Genomic DNA, 21,837 nt, shown 5'->3' on the forward strand with positions numbered 1-21,837 from the left:
TGAGAAGGTAGCCCTCTGCAAGCCAGGAGGAGAGCCCTCCCCAGAAACTAAATTGACATGCACCTTGATCTTGGACTTCTCAGCCTCCAGAACCAGGAGAAAATAAATTTCTGTTGTTTGTGCCACGCAGTCTACAGTATTTTGTTATGGCAGCCTGAGCTAAGACAGGTACCATTTGATCAAAGATCAAGAGAAAGTAGGGAGACAGTCATGTGGATATTTGGAGAAACTATACCAAAATGTATATAAAATAAAATCTAAATTTTGTAAAAAATAGTTTGTATATTTAGGTAGAATAGAAGCTGATCAAATAAAGAGAGAAAAGACCAGACATATGTACACCAATGTATTAAAAGTGGTTATCGTCACTCAGAATCAGATATCAGAAGGAACAGCAAATGCAGAGCCCAGAAGCAAAAATGTGCTTGGAATGTGCTGGAAATGGCAGGTGTTGTTAGAGCATAATGAGGTAGGGGGAGAGTGGTGAAAGGGGAGGGAGGCAGTTCACGTAGGTCTTATGAGCTATGATAGGAATTTCCAATTGACTTGGGGCGAGATGGGGATTCCCTGGAGGATTCTGAGCAGAGGGTAGTGACTGGACTTGGGCTGTAGACAAATCACTTGGGCTGCAGTGTGAAGCAGTGGAGCCTGTTAGCAGGTTCTAGCAACAATTCGGGTGAGGAATGACAGTGGCTTAGGGCAGAATGGGAGTGGCAGAGGAGGTGAGAGAGATCAGATTCTCAATGCATTTCAAGGACAAACACCTGAGTTCACTGGTAAGTTGGATGCAGGAGTAGAAGACAGAAGTCAAAGACAACTCTGAAGTGTGTGGTGTAACAAAAAACTGAGAAGGAGTCAGTGTGCAATGGAAGGAGAAACGAGAGAGCTGTCATAAAATCGAAATGAAGAAGTGTTTCAGAAAGAGGGAGTGACGGGCTGAGGCTAGAGCCTCTGACACTGTAGTTGGCAACATGGAGATCCACTGGTGGCCTTGGTAAGAGTGCTTACCATGGTGCAGAGGGGAGAAAGCCTGGGAGGACTTGGCTCCAGGGAGCACAGAGGGCGGGGAAGCGGAGACAGTGTTGGCTAAGAGGAGAGCAGAAAAATGGTTCAGGGACCAGAGTAAGTCCAGGGAGATACTCTGTAGACATTACAGCACATTCATGGGTTCAAAGAAATAAAGGATTGTCCTGGAAGGACAGAAGCTGTGGTAAAAGAGTGGGGTGCTAGAAGACAGCTTTTGAAGAGGTATGGTCAGCAGTAAAAACCAGGTTTCGCCAAGGAAAGCTCATCAGGGCAGAGGTTCTTACTCCCCAGCTGCCTTCCGCAAAGATGGAAATACATACCCTCCTACTGGCAGTGTGCTTTGTCCTCTGGATTCTCTGTCTTGGGACATCTAATCCTTTAATTTTTATGACATGAACTATTTCATACTGTTGAAGTTAACTGCAGTGCCTGATGGAGAGGTTCCGTTGCTAATGGAAATAACGGTGAGTAGTTTTACTGTTAAGTGTAAAGTAACTCTATTTTAAAATAGGAGTTGAATCATAAAGCGATACCACCTCATACCTATTAGAATGGCCACTATACAATAAAAATAAGATACAATAAAATAAAAACCAGAAAATAAAAATTGTTGGAGAGAATATAGAGAAATTGAAACCCTTGCACACTGTTGGTAGAAGTGTAAAATGGTCCAGTAGATATGAAAATGGTACAGCATTTCCTCAAAAAATTAAAAATAGAATTACCATATGATCCAGCAATTCTACTTTGGGTATTGAAAGGAGGGACTTGAACAGATATTTGTACTTCCATATTCAGAGCATTCACAAAAGTTAAGAGGTGGAAGCAGCCCAAGTGTCCACCAAGGGATTAATGGATAACAAAATGTGATACACATCCATACAATGGAATACTATTCAGCCTTAAAAAGGAAATAAATTTTGACATATGCTACAACATAGATGAATTTTGAGGACATAAGCTAAGTAAAATAAACCAGGCTTAAAAAGACGAATACTATATAATTCCACTTATATGAGGTCCCTAGAGCAGTCAAATTAGTAGAGACAGAGAGTAGAAGGGTACTGCCAGGGGCCAGGGAAAGAGGAGGATGGGGAGTTGTTCAGGACTCGGGATATAAACACAATTATGTTTGAAATGTGAATTTTTCAAGCACATGTGAGGCACTTGTTTATCTAAATCTCTCCAAAGGGTAAGGGCCTCAGTGTATCTGTTGATAGGAAGATAATGTCATTCTTTCTACCATCATTATGTTAACAAATATTTGTGATCTTTGCATTTTTCCCAAAATTCCTACTGACAGTTTTTGTTCATTTTCTTTTTATTGTTGTAAAATACACATAACATACAATTTACCATTAGTGACATTTAGTACATTTACAGTGTTGTATAACCATGACTTCTATATAGTTTCAAAATGTTTCTATCACCCCAAAAGGAAAATTTAACTTTTTTTTTGAGACAGGGTCTTGCTCTGGCACCCAGGCTGTAGTGCAGTGGCACCATTATGGCTCACTGCAACCTCCACCTCCCAGGCTCAAGCAATCCTACCATCTCAGCCTCCCAGGTAGCTGGGACTACAGGCATGCACCACCACACTTGGCTAATTTTTGTATTTTTTTCACAGTGATGGGGTTTCGCCATGTTGCCCAGGCTGGTCTCGAGCTCTTGAGCTCAAGCCATCCACCTGCTTCGGCCTCCCAAAGTGCTGGGATTACAGGCATGAGCCACTGTACTCAGCCTAAATTTTTTTTCAGAGAGAGGATCTCACTGTTGCGCAGGCTAGAGTGCAGGGACACAATTATAGCTCACTGCAGTCTCAAACTCCTGGGCTCAAATGATACTCCTGCCTGAGCCTCCCCAGCAGCTGAGACTATAGGAGCACACCACCATGCCTGGTTAATTTTTAAAAAATTTTTTATAAAGACAGAGTCTTGCTATGTTGCCCTGGCTGCCAAAAGAAAGCCTTGCATCTATCAGTACTCACTCACCATTCCTTTCTTCCCCTTGTCTCTGGAAACCACTAATCTATTTTCTGTCTCTGTGGATTTGCCTCTTCTGGACATTCCTTCTAAATGAAATTATACAATATGTGGTCTTTCGTTTCTGGATTCTTTCACTTACATAATATTTTCAAGGTTTGATATAGTTTGAATATGTGTCCCCACCAAATCTCATGTTGAACTGTAATCCCCAGTTTAGAGGTGGGGCCTGGTGGGAGGTGTCTGAGTCATGGGGGCAGATCCCTTACGGCTTGCTGCTGTCCTTGAGATAGTGAATTCTTGCAAGGTCTGGTTAAGTGTGTGGCATCTCCTCCAAACACTCTCCCTCTTGCTCCGCTCTGTCATGTGACACAAGTGCTCCTCATTCGCCTTCCACCATGACTGGAAGCTCCCGGAGGTTTCCCAAGAAGCAAATGCTGGCATTGTGCTTCCTGTGCAGCCTGCAGAACTGTGAGCCAATTAAACCTCTTTTTTTATAAATTACCCAGTTTTAAGTATTTCTTTATAACAATCTGAGAACAAACTAACACAAGGTTCATCCGTGTTGTAGCAATGTATCAGTGCTTCCATCCTATTTCTTGTTGAATCATATTGTATGGCCACACCACATTTTGCTCCTGTGTTCATCAGTTATTTCCACCTTTTAGCTATTGTGCATAGTGCTGCTATGAATATTTGTGTACAAGTTCTTGTTTGAACACTAGTTTTAAATTCTTTTTAGCCTATACCCGGGAGTGGAACTGATGGCTCATAATGGTAATTATATATTTCACTTATTGAGGAACCTAATGCATTTTAAAAACATTAGGAAAAAAAAAAACTAGGCTGGGCACGGTGGCTTACACCTGTAATCCCAACACTTTGGGAGGCCGAGGCAGGCGGATCACTTGCGGTCAGGAGTTCAAGACCAGCCTGGCCAACAGGATGAAACCCCGTCTGTACTAAAAATACAAAAATTAGCCGGGTGTGGTGGTACATGTGCTACTTGGGAGACTGAGGCAGGAGAATCACTTGAGCCCAGGAGGCAGAGGTTGCAATGAGCTAAGATTGCGTCACTGCACTCCAGCCTGGGTGACAGAGTGAGACTGTCTCAAAAAAATGAAACAAAAGAAAACACACACACACACAAAACACAAAACTAAACAAAGCCATTCAGTCAATGGAAGAAAACAGCAAACACCTGCAGAGTGGAGACACTGATGATGGCTAGTGGAAGAGCCAAGCGTGTGTGCTCGTGTGTGTGTCTGTGTGTGTGTATGCTTGCATGTGTGTGTCAGAGAGACAGCAAACAAGCAGGGGGGACAGACAGCACACAGGCGACCACAGTGCGCGAGAACACACTCATCTGATGGAAACAACACTGTGTCCCAGACCACAAAGAACTCATCTTGGGGAGCCAGGTCAACAGTGAGCAAGAAGAAAACTGGTAAGGAGAAATGTAATCAGACAGGCATACGCCAGATCTGATTCACACTAATATAACTATCAAAGTTCTGCATTAGGGCTCACAGGGATGACAAGAACATGCATATTTAATTTCGCTGGGAGGCTGGTGGAGTACTTCATGTCCACTGATGCCACATCAATCTAAAACAGTATCTTAATTTTGAAATTGCACTTGCCCTTTCAAGTCTGTGCAATGTCAGTTCATTTAATAGGCTTTTTAAAAAACTGCTCCTTTGTAAACATCAGGAGATTATTTTTGGTGTGCAGACTGCCAACTGCGCCCTCCTAGCAAGCTGTGTGCAGTGAGGGGGTGTAGCTTTTCTTTTCTTCTTGAGGGTGCCAGTGAGCACCATGGGCATAAAATGCAGCTGGCTGTAGATTAGAACTGACTGAATCTGAAGGTTGAGGGCCCCCACAGCACATTACTGAGAAAGACTGAAGAGCAGAAAGAGGTTTTTAGGAATCTGTTTTCTGGAATGGTTTAGGGCAGACAGCAAAACATGACCAGCAGATCAAATCCAGCCCACACCTGTTTTTGTAAATAAAGTTTTATTGGAACACAGCCATGCCCATTCATTACGTATTGTTTGTGGCTGCTGATTGATTTAATAATCAGCAGAATTGAGTAGTTACAATCGAGACCTGCATTACTTCAAATATGTATTCTCTGGTCCTTTACAGAAAATGTTTGCTGACCTCTGGTTTAGGGTATAGGTTACAATTAAAAAGCCTTCAGGGCCAGGTGGGTGTAAGGGAAAGCTGTGGGGCTTACGGCATGAACGTGGCCAGTCAGCAAACCCTGCCTCACGGGAAGGAAAGGAGCCCAAATGAGCTAGTAGCTGGGATTCTGTACATGTGCATTTTCCAAGGGCACAGTTATTTCAATACTGCCACTAAGTATAATGAATTAAATTAAGAAAAACAGTATACATTCTTGATTTACAACTTGGTGACAGTATAATAAAAGGAATTCCTTACTTCCTCCCTCAGCTGTTTGTCTGGGTCACCAAGGCCAAATCCTGTTTATTAAATGCTTGCGTGGACCTGGATGTCTGGGAGGGACTGAGTTGACCCTGTTCATTGGCAGCTTATAGCCTCCTGTCACACAGACTAGACTTACTTCACGCACCCCGGCCGACATCATGGCCATGTCCTTCATTGTTCTATATTTCCATCTCCAAACTAATGGCCAGCAAATCAAGTCCTTGCCTTTGCTCCACCCCATCAGTCCCAGACCTGTATACCCTGCGCTCCACCTGCCACATGGCATTTCCCCCTTGTAGCCCTCCAGCCACCTCCCCTCACCATGAATGATAGGAATCCCATCACCTCCCCCTGAAACCTCCAGTTCCTTCTTGGTGTCACATCCTCCATCCAGCCCAGGGTAAGCACTCCTGGGACCCTGGCTCCTCCACCTTCCTTGATCCTATCTGGGCCTGGTTCTCCAAACCCTGATCACTCTGAAGACCTCCTCCATCCATCCTCCCCTCGCACAGACTCTTTTTTTTTTAGATGGAATTTTGCTCTTATTGCCCAAGCTGGAGTGTAATGGCACGATTTTGACTCACTACAACCTCTGCCTCTCAGGTTCAAGCGATTCTCCTGCCTCAGCCTCCCGAGTAGCTGGGATTACAGGTGTGCGCCACCACACCCGGCTAACTTTGTATTTTTGTAGAGACGGGGTTTCACCATGTTGACCAGGCTGGTCTCGAACTCCTGACCTCAGGTGATCCTCCCGCCTCGGCCTTCCAGCACAGGCTCTTATAATGGCTGGCTAACAGGTTCCCTGACCCTGGTCTCTACCTCCTCTGATCAAGCCACTGGTTAACTGTCTCAACCTGCATCTCATCATGTCTGTTTTCAGAGTTTGCCACGGCCAAATGGAACTGGCCCTGGTTCAGACAGATGTGGGTTCAAAATTCCTGGCTCTGGCTTTAATCTGCTGTGAGGCTTTAGACAAGTCACTTGGCCTTTTCCCTGTCTGGAAACTCTGCATTAAGGACAAATGATAAGGTATGCAAAGCACCTAGAACAGTGCCAGGCACGAACATCCACAGCATCCGCCGCGGGGTCCATGACGCCCCTGGAATTGTCGTTTAGTGTTTTCACTGACAGTTCTTCCCTGCTTACAGTTTCACGCTCCAATGCGTTAGGCGGGACACAGACTATTAGAAGGCACACTTATCTCCTTGTCCCCGCAGGTTCATGTGCGGGCAGCCCCATGCAGCCTGGCTCCTTCTGGCCCACTCTGAGATCTGGCTGCCTGTTGATGAAGGGGGTCCCTTGGCTCTGCTCTCCCTGCCATGTGGAAAGTCCCGTGAGGCACACTCTGTGACCACAGGGGGCCAGGCTCAGTTTCCTCATGTGTGAGTCCTGCTGCCTGAGGGAGTAAAGGAGCCTAATTCCGGGTGCAGTATTAGGAGGTCTGCTGCTGGGGAACCTAAGGTGTGTCCTCCAGTAAGAACACGAACACCTAGGTTTTTATCAAGCTGATTCCTGTGCATATTTCACAAGATGGGAAAAGTGGTGTTGTATATGGACACATACACAACACTCCCGACCTTGCGCCTCCAGCAGCCTGTGTGGTCTTACCCAGCCAGGCACCTTGGGCCCTGACATACCACGTGGGACATATGGTTTGTACATGCACCAAGCACAATCACGCTTTCTCCTGGGTCTGTCCTGTCCTCAGCCTGGATGCCTTCCCACCCACGTGGAACTGTGACCCTCTCTCTCTGACTTTCAAGCCCCCAGCATCCACCTGCACCCCCATGCCCACTGAAGTGCCCTTGGCACTCTAAACAATCACTGATTAAGACACTCTTATGGGGTCTAATTCTCATCTATCTCAGGAGTGTGTGTGGTGGGTGCGTGGGGAGGAGACCTTGTTTCTTACACTCTGCAGCCTCTGGTGCCTGTAGGGTGCCTGCTGTATGACAGGAGGTTCATGTGAGCATGCTGAACTGAGCAGGGATGGGAGATGGACACAGCACTTGTCTTCCCCCATTGCTGGCTCTTCATGTTCTATTTAACCTTCAGTGGGTGGGATTTACCTCCATCCTCCTTCACACTGCTCCCTTTCTCTCTCTCTCAACTCAGAGCAGTTGGTATTTACATATTATTACAAAGGGCACACAAGGTTATATCTCTAAATGCACAGCCATACAGGCCAGCAGAGAGATGTCCTAGTGGACCCAGAGATGAACATCCACCTGAGCACAAGGCAGGCCCGTGTTCCCCACACGTGAGCACAGGGCAGGCCTGTGTTCCTCACTCCTGAGCACAGGGCAGGCCCACTTCCCCCCAACCGGAGCACAGGGCAGGTCCACTTTCCCCCAACCAGAGCACAGGGTCCCCCCGTGTTCCCCCCACCTGAGCACAGGGCCCGCCCGTGTTCCCCACACCTGAGCACAGGGCAGACCTACTTTCCCCCAACTGGAGCACAGGGCAGGCCCGTGTTCCTCACTTCTGAGCACAGGGCAGGCCCACTTTCCCCCAACTGGAGCACAGGGCAGGCCCGTGTTCCCCCAACCTGAGCACAGGGCAGGCCCGTGTTCCCCACACCTGAGCGCAGGGCCGGCCTATGTTCCCCCGACCTGAGCACAGGGCAGGTCCACTTTCCCCCGACTGGAGCACAGGGCAGGCCCGTTCCCCACACCTGAGCACAGGGCAGGCCCGTGTTCCCCACACGCGAGCACAGGGCAGGCCCGTGTTCCCCCGACCCGAGCACAGGGCAGGCCTGCGCCCCCTCCACCTGAGCACAGGGCTCTGGGTTCCCTCCACCTGAGCACAGGGCAGGCCTGCATTCCCTCTGCTCTGCAGGAAGCTGAGTTCTGCAGAAGGGACTTCACTAAGGTCCCTCTTAAAGGAGATGGGCAAAGAGCCTGGCTCATGATTCCTGGTCTTAGGCTAACCCTGGACACTGATTTTCCATCTGGAGCCACAGAGGTCTGGAATAGGGGCTTATTTAGGATGTGGGGTGGGAATGCATTTGACACTCACTCCATATTGTTGACTCTGGCTCCTTCCCAATCTCATTGGCCCAGTACCAGACAAGAATTGGCTCCTCCACCTCATAACCTCATTTTCTCTCTCTCTCTTTTTTTTTTTTTTTTTGGATACAGAGTCTCACTCTGTCACCAACGCTGGAGTGTAGTGGCATGATCACAGCTCACTGCAGCCTCCAACTCCTGGGCTCAAGCAATCCTCCCACCTCAGGCTCCCAAGAAGCTGGGACTACAGGTGTGCACTACCACACCTGGCTAATATTTTGTAGAAATGGAATCTTGCTATGTTTACAAGGCTGGTCTTAAACTCCTGGCCTCATGTGATCCTCCTGCCTCAGCCTCCCAAAGTGCTGGGGTTACAGACATGAGCGACCATGCCTGGCTTATCTCTCTACCCTTAAGGCTGAACAGTTAAGCTGGGTTAAATGTCCTCTCTTAAAGTCTGACCACACAATGAAATCAGGAGGAGGTAGGCCCTTACTGGGCTATTATTCTCAACCTTGGCTGTACGTTGGAATCACCTGGCAGCTTTTAAAAATCCTGATACCTCGATATTCTGATTATGTGGTTTAGATGTAGCCTGGCCTGCAGGATTTATAAAAGCTCCTTAGGTCATTCTAATATATAGCCAAGGTTGAGAACCATTGACCTAAGGACATTCTCCATGTCATGATTTGCCAGAGTTCTGTATTAGGGGTTTTCAGGTTCTTCCTCAGCGATTGATGCAAAATATCCTATTTTGCTGTTGTCTGGGTTTGTTAGTTCCCTTATCAAAAGCTCCAGGGAGAAGAGGGATGAGTGGTAAGTTTAGGCATCCAAATCTGATGCCAAACAGTTACCCTTGGTGTTCTGTAAAAATCTCTAAATGAACACTTAGGTATCAGGAGAAATCAGTGTCCTGAAAGTTCCAGAACTATGCACAGCACTACATCCTTGCAGCAGTACAGTGAAATCATGATGTCATCCTTTAGACAGTCTGTGACCAACTGATGCACAGCAGGCGCCTAATTTTGAAGGGTCGGGAAATGCCAGGAGTCTTATCCAGGTGGTACTTACTTCTGGGAATCTTGCTGGGGTAAATCTTCTGGCATGGTTTATATTCATCCGGAGGGGGAAAGTCTTCCACAGAATGGAACGTGAATTTAGACTCAAAGTCATCTGCACACATGTGAAATGGAAAGAGTTACTCAGGTTACTGTCATGACCCAAGTTTTGATCATTTCCAGGAGCACAGAGATTACTCTGACTGCATCCACCATTTTCTGTTTGCCTGCTCAGTGCAAGGATTTTAACGACAGAGCCGTTCTCCCTAAGACATCCATTCACCTCTCAAGTTTTACTGGTTGGTTGGGATGGAGGGAAGCAGGAAGAGGGAAATCCAGTCACTCCCTGTCACCCACCCAAACATACTCCAACCAATAACACCTTAAGGAAGCTGCTAAAGGGGTGGAAGTGGCACGGAGCTCTCCAGGGTCCAGAATCAGAGGTGGGGACCCTCGTGCCAACAAGGAACTGGCAAAGCCCCAGCAGTCACCTGAGAAACTCCTGGGAGGGTTTCGAGGGGAGGGAGAAGTGGGTAGAATGACTGGGGAATGGAGGAGCATGGCCTGTGTCTAGGGCAGGACCTGAGCTACACAAAGCAAACAGCTTCTGCTCTGAGATCTGTTGGCAGGAGGGGAGGGCTCCTGTGACCCTTTCATGGGCTGAGCCCCTGCTTTGTGATCTGGGCCTCTGTCAGACACTAGCCCAGCATACAGAAGGGATCCAAAGATTCCATGGCCTCACATCTGACCCCAGGTGACTTTCCTTCCTACCTCCATACTTGTACTCGAAATGTCCCTCTGCCTGGTGGGCCTTCTATGTATTCTTTCTCTTTATCCATATCATTCTACTCTTTCAGGCTTATGCATTGATTTCTCCACAGACACGCAGACACACACACACGCACATGCACATGCACGCACGCACACACACACACACACACACAGTTTAAATGCTGCTTCTCTTCCCTTTCTCTAATCTGAATTAGAAGGCTAGAGAGTGGGCCTCGAAACTATGCAGAAAGCCTTGAAAGGAACCCTATTTAACAGAACCTGTGGGCTGGCTGGTGCTGGAGTGAGCCCGTGTTCATGAAAGAAGCATGCACCCTGAGATGGCAGCACTGTGGCCAGCAAACTCTCTCTCCAGAGGTTGGGAGAATCACATTCCTACCGGCAGCCAAACCGGCAGAGGGTGCACCCCACTTACCGATGATGTGCAGGCTTCCATTTCGCAGCTGACCTCCAGACTGCTGCGTCGGGGTCCAGGCTGTGGCCTGCTGGCTCTTGCTTGAAAGCTCTGTGGTGGGTGATCTCGCAGGGGGTGCTGGAGGTGGATTTAGCTTTCCCCCACCGGCCCCTTACAGAGAAGATGATGGTGTATTCAGACACACGGATGGGAACGGTGGATGCTATAACTTTATGTGAGATGTTAGGCATTTCCATCTTCAGATGTAATGTGATATAGTGAGTAAAAGGGCAACCTCTGGAGCCAACCTGCTTGGCACCGAATTGCAGTTCTCCCATTGGGATAAGTAACATAGCCTCTTTGTGTTTTAGTTTCCTCATCTGTAAGATGAGAGTAGTAATAGTACACCCACTCCCCAGGGTTATTGAGAAGATTCAATGAGTTGAATTTAAGTTGAGTGGCATGTAGTAAGTCCTCAATAAATGTTAGCTGCTGCAATAATATTAATGACGGTGATAACCTTCATCATCGGGTACAGCCCAAAGCAGGGGAATCACTGGAGAGTGGTAAGAACAGGAAGGGCTCTCTGTAGAAGAGGCCCAGAGGGAGGCTTGAAGAGGGAGTGGTCAGGGGCTTGCTTTGCCGCTGTGTCCCTGCTCGCACTGGTTCTCCAGCACTGCAAATGCTCGTTTCTCCTTCTGGTCCACCTAAATCTTATGCGCCCACCAGGGCCTAACTTGAATCCAACCTACTTCCCCCAGCCTTCTCTGATCATGCCTGAGAGAGGCTCACTAGCTCCTTTGCCAATACTTTCCTGTATGGTTCATCTGGCAACAAAAAATCTGCTATCCTGGCACATCAATGCAGGGGTTCCACTTCTGCTTATTTCTTCAGTGGCACTGCAAACATCACTTTGCTTCTTGAAATGATGACATAACATTATTACTATCTGTGCTAAGATGTTCACAATTACTACCTCTCTCTTTTCCCCCCAAGTTGGGCTAAAGTAGAAATTGCCCTTATTTTGAACATGGATCAACCAAGTTTCACATCCAAAGACGCAAAGAAGAAGGCCAGATATGTATCCCCATCCTGGCCTGGGGCTCACTACTCTGGAGCAGATGAAGGGGCCCCAGCTGCAGCAGGCATTCTCAGTCACCAGCCACCATCCTCACGTCTCATGTCCCTTCAGCATCTGCCCGTCTTCCTTTCTCCCTCCCAACTGCCTTCCTCTCCCTTTCTGGTCTTCCCTTTCTGGGCACAAGGATCTATGAGGAATTTACTTGCTCCCACATGCAGGATAAAAGGACTGCAGCCCCTCTTCTGGGTGAACAGCTGCCCCACTGTGTAGTAAGGAAATAATGCTGCTGGAGCTGAAGTTACGTGCAAGCCCTCTATGCAAATATCTCATTTCATATTCCTAATAATCCTATGTGAAAGGTGTTATTAGCAGGCCCATTTGTCAAATAAAAAAAATTCAGTATTAAAAAAAACAAACCCAAGTGGTGTGAGTTTCCACAGGAGTGGGTGGGGAACCCAGGATTTGAACTCATAGCCCTCTGAATCAAAAGCCTTGTTTTTGTTGGCCAGGCGCAGTGGCTCACACGTAATCCCAGCACCTTGGGAGGCCGAGGTGGGCTGATCGCTTGAAGTCAGGAGTTCGAGACCAGCCTGGCCAACATGGTCTGTCTCCACTAAAAATACAAAAACTAGCCAGGCGTGGTGGTGCACGCCTGTAACCCTAGCTACTCGGAAGGTTGAGGCATGAGAATCACTTGAACCTGGGAGGTGAAGGTTGCAGTGAGCTGAGATCCTGCCACTGCACTCCAGCCTGGATGACAGAGTGAAACTGTGTCTCAAAAAAAAAAAAAAAAAAAAAAGCTTTGTTTTTTTCATCACATCATAAACATTTGAAAATAAATATCAAAAGGGGCTTACGAGTACAAATGCTGGCCCTCATGTTGACCAGTCAATTGAAAAGAGAATGATTAAAATCTTACCTCTTGTAATCAAGAGGCTTAAAAATATCCTTGCTCTTTGCACCAGAAATTCCCTTTAAGAAACCAATACTTTTAGAAAAATATCAAAAATGTGGACTAAAATTTCTACGAAAGTATTTCTTGCAATATTATGCATAATAACAAAAAATGGAATCAACTTAGATATCTAACATGAGGAATATGGAATATACTGATGGTCATTCTTATAAAGACATTTTAACAATTTGATAAAATTGTTTTTAATATAATATTAAATTAAAAACAGAGCACAAAACTGTATGTGAAAGATGGTACTAACCATGTAAACATGTACATATATTCAGAAAAAATAATTAAAGAAACCTATCCAAATGACAGTTTTTATCTCTGGATGATGTTATTATGGGTGATTTAATTACTTAATCTACTTAGAGACAGCAGCATCTGGCTCTGTCATCCAAGCTGGAGTACAATGGCACAGTCAAAGCTCAGCACAGCCTTGAACGCCTAGATTCAAACCATCCTCCTGCCTTAGCTTCCCGAGTAGCTGGTACTATAGGTGTCTGCCACCATGCCCACCCAATTTTTTATTTTTATTTTCTGTAGAGATGGGGTTTCGCTATGTTACCCAGGCTGGCCTATAACTCCTGACCTCAAGCCATCTTCATGCATGGGCCTCCCAAAGCAGTGGGATTACGGGTGTGAGCCATCCGTACCTGGTCAATTTCAATTTCCTTCTATTTGCTCTGCAACAAGCTTGCATTATTTTTAATTCAAGAAAATACTTTTAAGAAGCTTTCTGCATTAAAATATTTTCTAAAAGACACAGGAATATGTGTGTTGTGGCGTGCATGTGGAAGTGTGTGTTATGAGTGTGCATGTTTGAGTGTGTCTGCGTGCATGGATGTGGGTGTGTCTGTGGATGTGTGGAGGTACTTCCCATTCACAGGGGCACTAAAACTGAATGAAGCCTCCTACTAGAGGGACCAAGGAAATCAGCCATGGGGCATGCACACTCAATTCAAATAATCTGTGCTGCATATGTGAAGGAATCATTTTTAATATTTGGCTCAAAATACAGGCCCTCAGTTTTCTTGAGTCAGCTGGAGAACCTGCGAAAACTAAGGCAGAGTGGGAATCCAGTTGACTGAGGGCCGGTGAAGATTCTGGCTGGGAGCCAGACGGGAAAACGCGGGCAAATATAAAAGGAGGCCTGGTTCTGGAAACAAGCCACACTCACGCCCTCTCCACCTCAGGGAGGAGATCTGGAGTTGGAGGATGGTAGTAAGAATAAATAATCCCTCTCAAGCTAACTGTTGCCAGGCCCTGTTCCAAGCACCTCCAACCTAAGAACTCACTGAATCCTTAATAACAAGCCCAGGAGATAGCAACTATTGCTATCTATCCCCATTTTACAGATGAAGAGAAGGGAGAACAGAGAGGCCAAGTGGTTGCCCAGGGCCACAGAGCTAGTAAGGGCAGGAGATCAAGACCAATATCCTCTGCTTACAGGCAGCATGATTTTGGGCAAATCTCTCTGCCTCCCTCACCCCTGGTGTCCATCTCTGAAATGAATACCTCCAACAATAAAGTCCTGTGCAACGACAAGATTTTATTGCGCTCCACCAGGGGCAATGGGCCAGGCAGCGCTCCTTACCTGGTCGGCCGTGCCTCTTCTTCTGCAGGAACGTCTGGGAGCCCGGAGGGGCAGGCGGGGCCGGCAAGGCCTGCGCACTGACCTTCTGCGGTGGGGCCTGGAAGCTGGGGGATTTGGGGGGTAGCGGGGGTGGGGTTTCACTGCTGTTATTAGCTCCTGGCAAAGGGGGCGCGGGCAAAGAAGCCCTCGGGGAGCACGAAGCATAAGTGGGGAGCAGGGGCGGCGGGGGTGGCGGGGCTGGAGGCTCCTGCACATCTTGCGCAGGGCTGGCGGGCTCCGCTTTGAGCCCCGGATACCCGAAAGGTGGGAGGAGAGGGAGTGGGGGCGGAATGGGCGGGAGGTGCAAGGGAGCTAGCTGAGGCTTCACTGCCTTGTCACTAAGAACCGAGGCCGGGGGCAGCGGGGGTGGCGTTGGGGGAGGTGGCGGAGGTGGAGGTGGTGGCGCACAGGGCACAGGGGGTGCAACCACCGGAAGGTTCCCTTTGGTCAGTGGGCCAGGTGGGGACACAAGCGGAATTTTGATGGGGGAGGAAGAGGGAAGGGGCGGGGGTAAGGGTGGCGGCGGAGGGGGTGGGGTGGGAGGGGGCGGGGCAGGCACGTTGGGGCGAGGCGGGGCTGTTCTGGCAGCGCCATGCGCCTCGGAGGTATTGCCTAGCCTGGGAGAGGCAGGCGGGATAAGCGGGCCGCTGATGGTTTTGTTGGGAAGCCTGGGAGAGGGCGCGCGGGAGCCAGGGCCCTGCCCTGTCTTGCCACCTGGAAGTGAAACAGACTATGGGTTAGCTCGGCAATAAAGAAGGAGAAAGCCCCCGCAGGTAGGCGGCACTCAGGACACTCAAGCCTGCCCGCGGTGAGCTGCACTATAGACAGCTTTTTCTGCACGTGTCCACTGAGAGGCCTCAGGTGCCGCAGCTGTCACACAGAAGGACCAACTGGACCAGCTCCAAGGTCCTTGCCAGCATTAATGACAAGCCCAGATCAGGCCTCCCGCCCTCCTATCCATGCCACCTCTGCTGTCATCTGCCTTGGGCCCCTAGTATCCAAGCCGAAGGCCAGGACTGCCCGGGTGTCTTTTGCCCTTCCTAATCAAGGCCACACTCACGCTCATTCACTGACACCTGCTGGGTCCATCAGCCCTTATGCTCTAATTTGGACCCTCAGGTGTACCAACCAGCACTCCTGGCTAGGGAGGTTTTCTTCACTCCCAGCATTCTGTGAACAATGACTTTTTTCGTTTCTGTGTTGAGAGCAGAAAATTCATGATTTCCTGAATACATAAGATAAGACTGGAGGAAGACATTTGCCCTTGACAACCCAGGTCCAATGACCTTGAACCTCGCAGTTCTATGGCCTCTGAAAGTTCACAACCTCCTTTCCGAAACACTTAACGCTAATTCCCAAGGGTTTTGGCTTTCTCACTCTATAGATCCTTCATTGCATCTGCCCCAGCTTGAAATTCAATTCCTCTTTTAAATTCAACAACAACGATTTGCTCTTGTAAGCATTTGCGTTTGCTTCTCATGGAAGACTCTGGTGGAGCATGTCCCCAGGAGGGGCCTCTATACTCTGCACAATCTTGCACCATTTTGCTAGTTCTCACCCTTTTTCGTTCTGCCTCTGTCTAATAAGAAAAAGTTCCTCTCGCTGTTTACTTCCTTGAAGTTCTGCAATTACTGCTTAGAGATGTCCTTGGAGTATCACTGTCTACTCAGGAAGCAGATTAAAATATTTCTTCCAGATTTAGTGCTCTTTTTATAAGAATTCTGGGGAGTATGTTTTCCCCTATATTTTATAATCACCATGACAACATGTGGACAACACTTGAAAAATGATGTTTTCTCACACCCACTACTTCCTGGGTGCTGCAGCATGGGACCTGCAGCTTTCATTTCAGATTAGGGGGTTCTGATCTTTGCAGTACTTGAGTCTCCTGTGTGTTTACCTCAATCAGGTGCTAAGTCATACACTTAAAGTACTGGATCTCAAAAGCCAGGCCCATCAAAGCACGGCCTAGCAGAGGTGACTCAGGGGAAGCTAAGTAGGCAAGACCTTGGTATCTGGCTTTCCAAATATGAGCCCTTCTGGCTATAATGTGACAGTCACCTAGACCATAATAATCCAACCACATTATGGAATGGCTGTTCTTAAGGTAGAGTGAGGATGGTATTAGCAGGTGTCAGCTCAGACATTCCTGCATAGAAGCTCTCAAACCTGTTTTCATATAATACATAAAGATGACGAGGAGAACCTAGGCAGCTGCCTAAACAAGGCAGAGCCTACCTACATGCCCAGTGGCTGAATGAAATTGAAAGGGATAATAAAAGTTTGCAAAACAGAGCAAAGCCTACCCTTAAATAGCCTATCCAAACCTTTTAAGTAACCAAGGACACCATGTCTCAAAGATTCAAGAACCCTTAAAGTGAGTCAGTTAAAAGTAGGGGATCCTGTGCTGATGAAGCCACCAACCACATGAGAAATGTGGGCATACTCATTTTTATCCTAACATGCGCAGCAGAAACGAGGGCGGGCAAATCCCTGCCCAGCTTCTATTCATGCTCCTCAGGGAGAAAGGTGAAACTGCAGGGGAGAGAGGGGCTGACGGTGTAAGTGCAGGCAAGTGGAGGAGGCAGGCCTGGGCCGACAGAGAGCTCCGAGGGAGTTGAGGGAAGTAAGGGAGGAGGCTGTCCTTCACAATGGAAATGCGAGCCCTAGAAATCCAAAGAAAACACAAAGGAGGCCAGGAGGTGGCAGAAAGGCCAGCTTGAGGGCATCAGGGATGCTGTGCCCATAGGAAAGGATTCAGCTTTTATAACCTGCAGGTTTATCAAAAGATGAAATATTTCTTCTTCCTCAAATCTGAATGTTTTCCAGAAGACCCTGGAAGTCTCATTACATATTCTATTCAACCCAGAAATAATGTTTACTCATCATATCTTATTGTAATTCACTCCCTTGGAGCTCTAAGCTGGGGCTGCATTATGACTCCAGGGTCCCTAGGCACTTTTGCCTTTGTGGGCCTCTTCTCCATTAAAAATATATTTATATTCATGACTGCATTGGTACAAAGACAAATACATTCTTTGACCCTAAAAGGTCATATATTTTCTTCTGATTTTAAAAGAAATTTAAATATTTTCATGAGTCCCTAGAAGTACCATGAGCCCATGACACTGTGCTGTGGTCCCTATTGAATGTCAGTCACTACACTACCATTCACACATGCTAGTCAGCAAGTATTTACTGAGCACCTGCCATGTGCCAGGCATTTCTATGGCAGTGAACAAAACAGTCCCTGCCTTCATGGAGCTTAGCTTTAGATGGATAAGACAGACAATAAACAGATAAACCAGTGAATACATGATGTGTCAGACGGTGCTAAGTAATACAAGAAAAGTAAATTAAGGAAAAGGAGATATAGAATGAAAGGATGGGACTGAACCTTTATATGAGATGATAAGTGAAGACCTCATGGACACTTTGATCAGCTGCCACCTGAGGAGAGACCTGCAGGAAGGGAGAGACTGAGCCACATAGACACCTGCAGATGAGACTTTCAGGCCAAGGGAGACTCAGTGCAAGCGCCCAGGGGCAGCAGCATGTTGTTGTGTGAAGAGCAGCAAGGAGAACAGCGTGAGTGGAGGGGACGGCATGAACCACCAAGAAAGCTAGGCCAGAAGCTCAGAGAGGGAGCAAAGGCTCAAGTCCCTTCCTCTGATGAGAAGGGGGCTGCCAGGAAAGGGCTGGGAGCAGGGAACCATGGCCTGCCTTGCCCTGACATGGTACCCAGTCCATGTGTTTATCTGGTGGCTTTCTCCTTGAGTTTCCATCCTGAAACAGGCATCATTAGCCATTTCCTTATGGACCTCCATCTCTAAAGAGATAAATTCTTGTCTTCCCTATTACAGTGGCTCAAACATCTGACACTTATGTCCCACTGGAGACAAGCAGACCAGTAGGACTCCTGCTGGCTATTTTTGGCTGCTTCCTATGAAAACCTGACTGGGGCCCATTTCTCCCATCTTCTCTGAAGAGAAACTGGTGAAAGCCTTCTATTCCAAAGGATATTGGTTTGATGGCACTCAGAAATTTTGAAAAAGAAGAGGGCACTGAAGAATATCCGCTGTCTTTATTGAGGAAGACCTTGTGCTCTACCTTTCCTGCTAACCCCTCAGCAAAAACGACGAAATGAACATGGCCCTTGAGAAGGTTCAAGTTGGATCTCAAAATATCCTAGCGTCTTTTTCTTTGCTGGACTTTTATTAGTGAGTGAGGCAGCATAAGCATCCCATAACACTAAACAGTCACAGAGGCCATTAAAAAAGTTAGCAAAGTCACATAATGGAACATCCAGTACCAGGAATGTTTGGGCTTTTGTATTTCCTGTATTTATGATATTCCTGGAGTTTACTCAGCTTGGTGGTTAAAGAGAACAAGAATAGGAAAAACAGGTTTGTTTGTATTTTTTCTCAGAGTAAATTTGTATTTGTTCAATTTTAATGCAATACTTTCAAAACCTCTGATGCCCACTGAAACAAAAATCACTGAGGTAGACTGATTACAGACACGACCTTCATTACCCACTTATACTTGATTCCATAATCTTTGAAATATGATTTTACAGTTCCTCACATCAAGAGGCAAAGTCTATTTCTCCATCCTTGTGACTTGTTTTGGCTAAGAGAATGTGACAGGAAGTGATACTTCTTAGACTTCCAAGTTACATCCTAGTAATACTTCCAAGACTAAGCCTCAAGAGGCTTTATTTATACTTCTGTCTTCTCTCTTGGAACCCTGCTGCTGGCATGAAAACGAGGCCCGGACAGCCTGCTGGATACTGAGAGACCATGTGGATAGAGGTGAGTCAGGCGAGTGGGTATAGCTGAGGCCCCAGAGGTTGGAAAAATATGAGAAATATAAGATTAGCAAAGCTACCAACACGACCTGCAGTTCTTTGTAGATGCAAGAGGGAGCCCAGCCGAGACTACTCTAAGCTGCTAACCCACAGAATTGTAGGCTAAAAAACGATTGTTTAAAGCTTTTAAGTTTTAGGGGTGTTTTGTTACACAGCAGTACCTAACTGATATGAAGACTGAATCATTACAACTCATGCATTGCTAGTGCATCCACAGTGATGTCACTATGAAGTTCTACTACAATTTAGACCTTCTGTCGATATACACCTTGCAGTCTGGGCTACCATCACGCCATCCCTAAGTATTACACATTATTACAAGTCATTTTTCAACTATTACAATGGAATAATTTAAACAGGATGATGATGTAAAAGATTTCTCAAGAACCATTTTGTACTTTGGAAGTTTCCAGTGCTTAAGGTCCCAAGAACATGATCTTCTACTCTATCATGACTGTTCAGTAAAACCATTGTTGCTTACTGGCATGTGTAGATTGCCCAGATGGTTCCACAAGTTAAGGAGATACAGACCACAAGGGAGCCAGGATGAATTCTTCCTTACCTGCTACATCCCGCTGGCCTGCTGGTCGCAATACAGGAAAGCCACCAGCAAACAGATCTCCCAGGGTGGGAGGTGTGCTCGCACCTCGTGTGTTTGCAGAACCTCCTCCTTCTTTGTTGGTTCCTTTAGAACCTTTAGAGAGAAGACACAAATAGGCAAGGACTTGAGAGCAGAGCTGAGCAGCCAGGTCTCATTTCAGACCATCGTCTAACACTTGTCTACCACTGCCCTTGTCCACCTTCCCATTCTCCCACCTCCAATGTCATCCTTTCACTCAGCATCTTCTCCAGGCACCCTCTGCCTTGATACCTTGTAGACTCACATGCCCTGCCCTCTCCAGCCCTACCAAAGAACTAACCATTTGTGCCCAACTTCCCTGAAAAGTGACCAAAACAAAGGGACCTGAACACTGCCATTTTGTAGATGCTAACAGAGCAACTGGCAGCACCTTTGAATTAGAAAACCCAAACGTCGTAGATGTAGAGCTGCTCTTATTTTCAACTTGGCTATGGAGGACTAGACAAAGAAAACCCACAGATTTAATTCAGTCAGTCGTTTTAACTTCTTGTCCACAGAGCGCTGACCAGAACAGCAAGCAAGAGGTAAAGCCTGCAATGATTGTGCCTTGGCAGTTTCCTTCCTGTCTCTCCAGCCCTCATGCCCTCAGCCCTTCATGCCTCCCTGAACCTTTTCATCTATGGAACAGAAAGATCATGGGCCCCTGAGGAAAGGTATCACTAACTCCAGCCTTCCAGACATGTGTGATTACCAACTACAGAAAATGAGAAGATACTCAGCTTAGACAAGAATTCCTGGCAGAAAATATTTACAACCAGAAGCTAATATGCACAGAGAAATTAGGGCACAGTGCCCACTGGTGGAGGAAAGTGGCCAGATTATTCTGAGTGTTAATATTATACATTACTTACTCATGAGAACGATTAGGAAGTGAGTGTTTCGATGAAATTGATTTACCTGTTAATTAGCCTTAATCAATTCGATCATGGGTTTAACCAGAAACTAATTTTTAATGTACTCCATGTTGAAAATATTTCTTTAAAAATTTGTCTATCCTATGTGTTGACATTTATAATTACAAATAGGAGATATAATTATATTTTTAGGACTATCTTTAAGAATTACCATCATGCATATCATAGCAGAACATAGGAAGACATAATAACACCTTACATTACAGGGTTAGTATCCCTTATCCAAAATGCTTGGGACCAAGTATTTCAGATATTTTTTTTTCCGAAATATTTACATATTCATAATGCGATATCTTGGGGAATGGGACCCAAGTCTAAACATGAAATTTATTTGTTTCATATATACCTTTACACATAGCCTGAAGGTAATTTCATGCAATGTTTTAAAATAATTTTGTGCATAAAACAAAGCTTGCATTCATGGAGCCATCAGAAAGCAAGGATGTCACCATCTCATCCTCCCAAGTTGTCAGTCTGTGGTTTGTCCATCACCATCATTCCTGACACTGACTTTCTATGCTACCAATAAGCAATCATTTTCCTACACTTCTTCACACATAAGAACTTAGCAGTTAAAAATATGGCATACCATTAACATAGCAAAGAAATAATGTGTTCAAGGTAACTAAGCAACACAATAGTATCACCAGAATACCCAGATCAGCTGTTAGACAACAGCAGCAACAAACAAAGGCAGGCTTTCAGTCTCCTGCAATGCTGTGTTTGATTAAAGGTTACTGTACACTGGATCTCATTGTTTTAGGTGAGAAGAAACATCAGACACCACTGAGAGACCAGGAAGTAGGTCCTCTAGATTTGAGGAAGCATTCTGCTAGCTGTCTTCTAAAAATGTTTCCTCCAGAGTCATCTGCCTCATTAAAAATGGTTTTTGTCTCAAAAGCCTCTCTGATTTTGTAAACTGACATGATTTCTTGTTCTCTTATGAATGTACGCCGCTCTTGTCCTTCAATAAACCCATCATACATTTCCACCATGTCACCTGGAGGCACATTTTCTTCAGGGTTAACAA

At 46.4% G+C, this 21,837-nt stretch overlaps 1 protein-coding gene across 1 annotated transcript in view; it reads right to left on the reverse strand.

Annotated features, from left to right (window-relative positions):
* The window catches only part of WIPF3 (WAS/WASL interacting protein family member 3), a 110,623-nt gene that overhangs the window by 18,189 nt on the left and 70,597 nt on the right, over positions 1-21,837 (reverse strand). The window contains exons 4-7 of the mRNA XM_023188369.1: positions 19,816-19,947; positions 14,345-15,097; positions 10,730-10,879; positions 9,539-9,640 (exon numbers count right to left, since the gene is read on the reverse strand). Coding sequence (XP_023044137.1) covers positions 9,539-9,640; positions 10,730-10,879; positions 14,345-15,097; positions 19,816-19,947 — 1,137 coding nt within the window. The remainder of the gene's footprint in view (positions 1-9,538; positions 9,641-10,729; positions 10,880-14,344; positions 15,098-19,815; positions 19,948-21,837) is intronic.

Source organism: Piliocolobus tephrosceles, chromosome 8 (assembly GCF_002776525.5).
Source record: "Piliocolobus tephrosceles isolate RC106 chromosome 8, ASM277652v3, whole genome shotgun sequence".
Classification (NCBI taxonomy): domain Eukaryota; kingdom Metazoa; phylum Chordata; class Mammalia; order Primates; family Cercopithecidae; genus Piliocolobus; species Piliocolobus tephrosceles.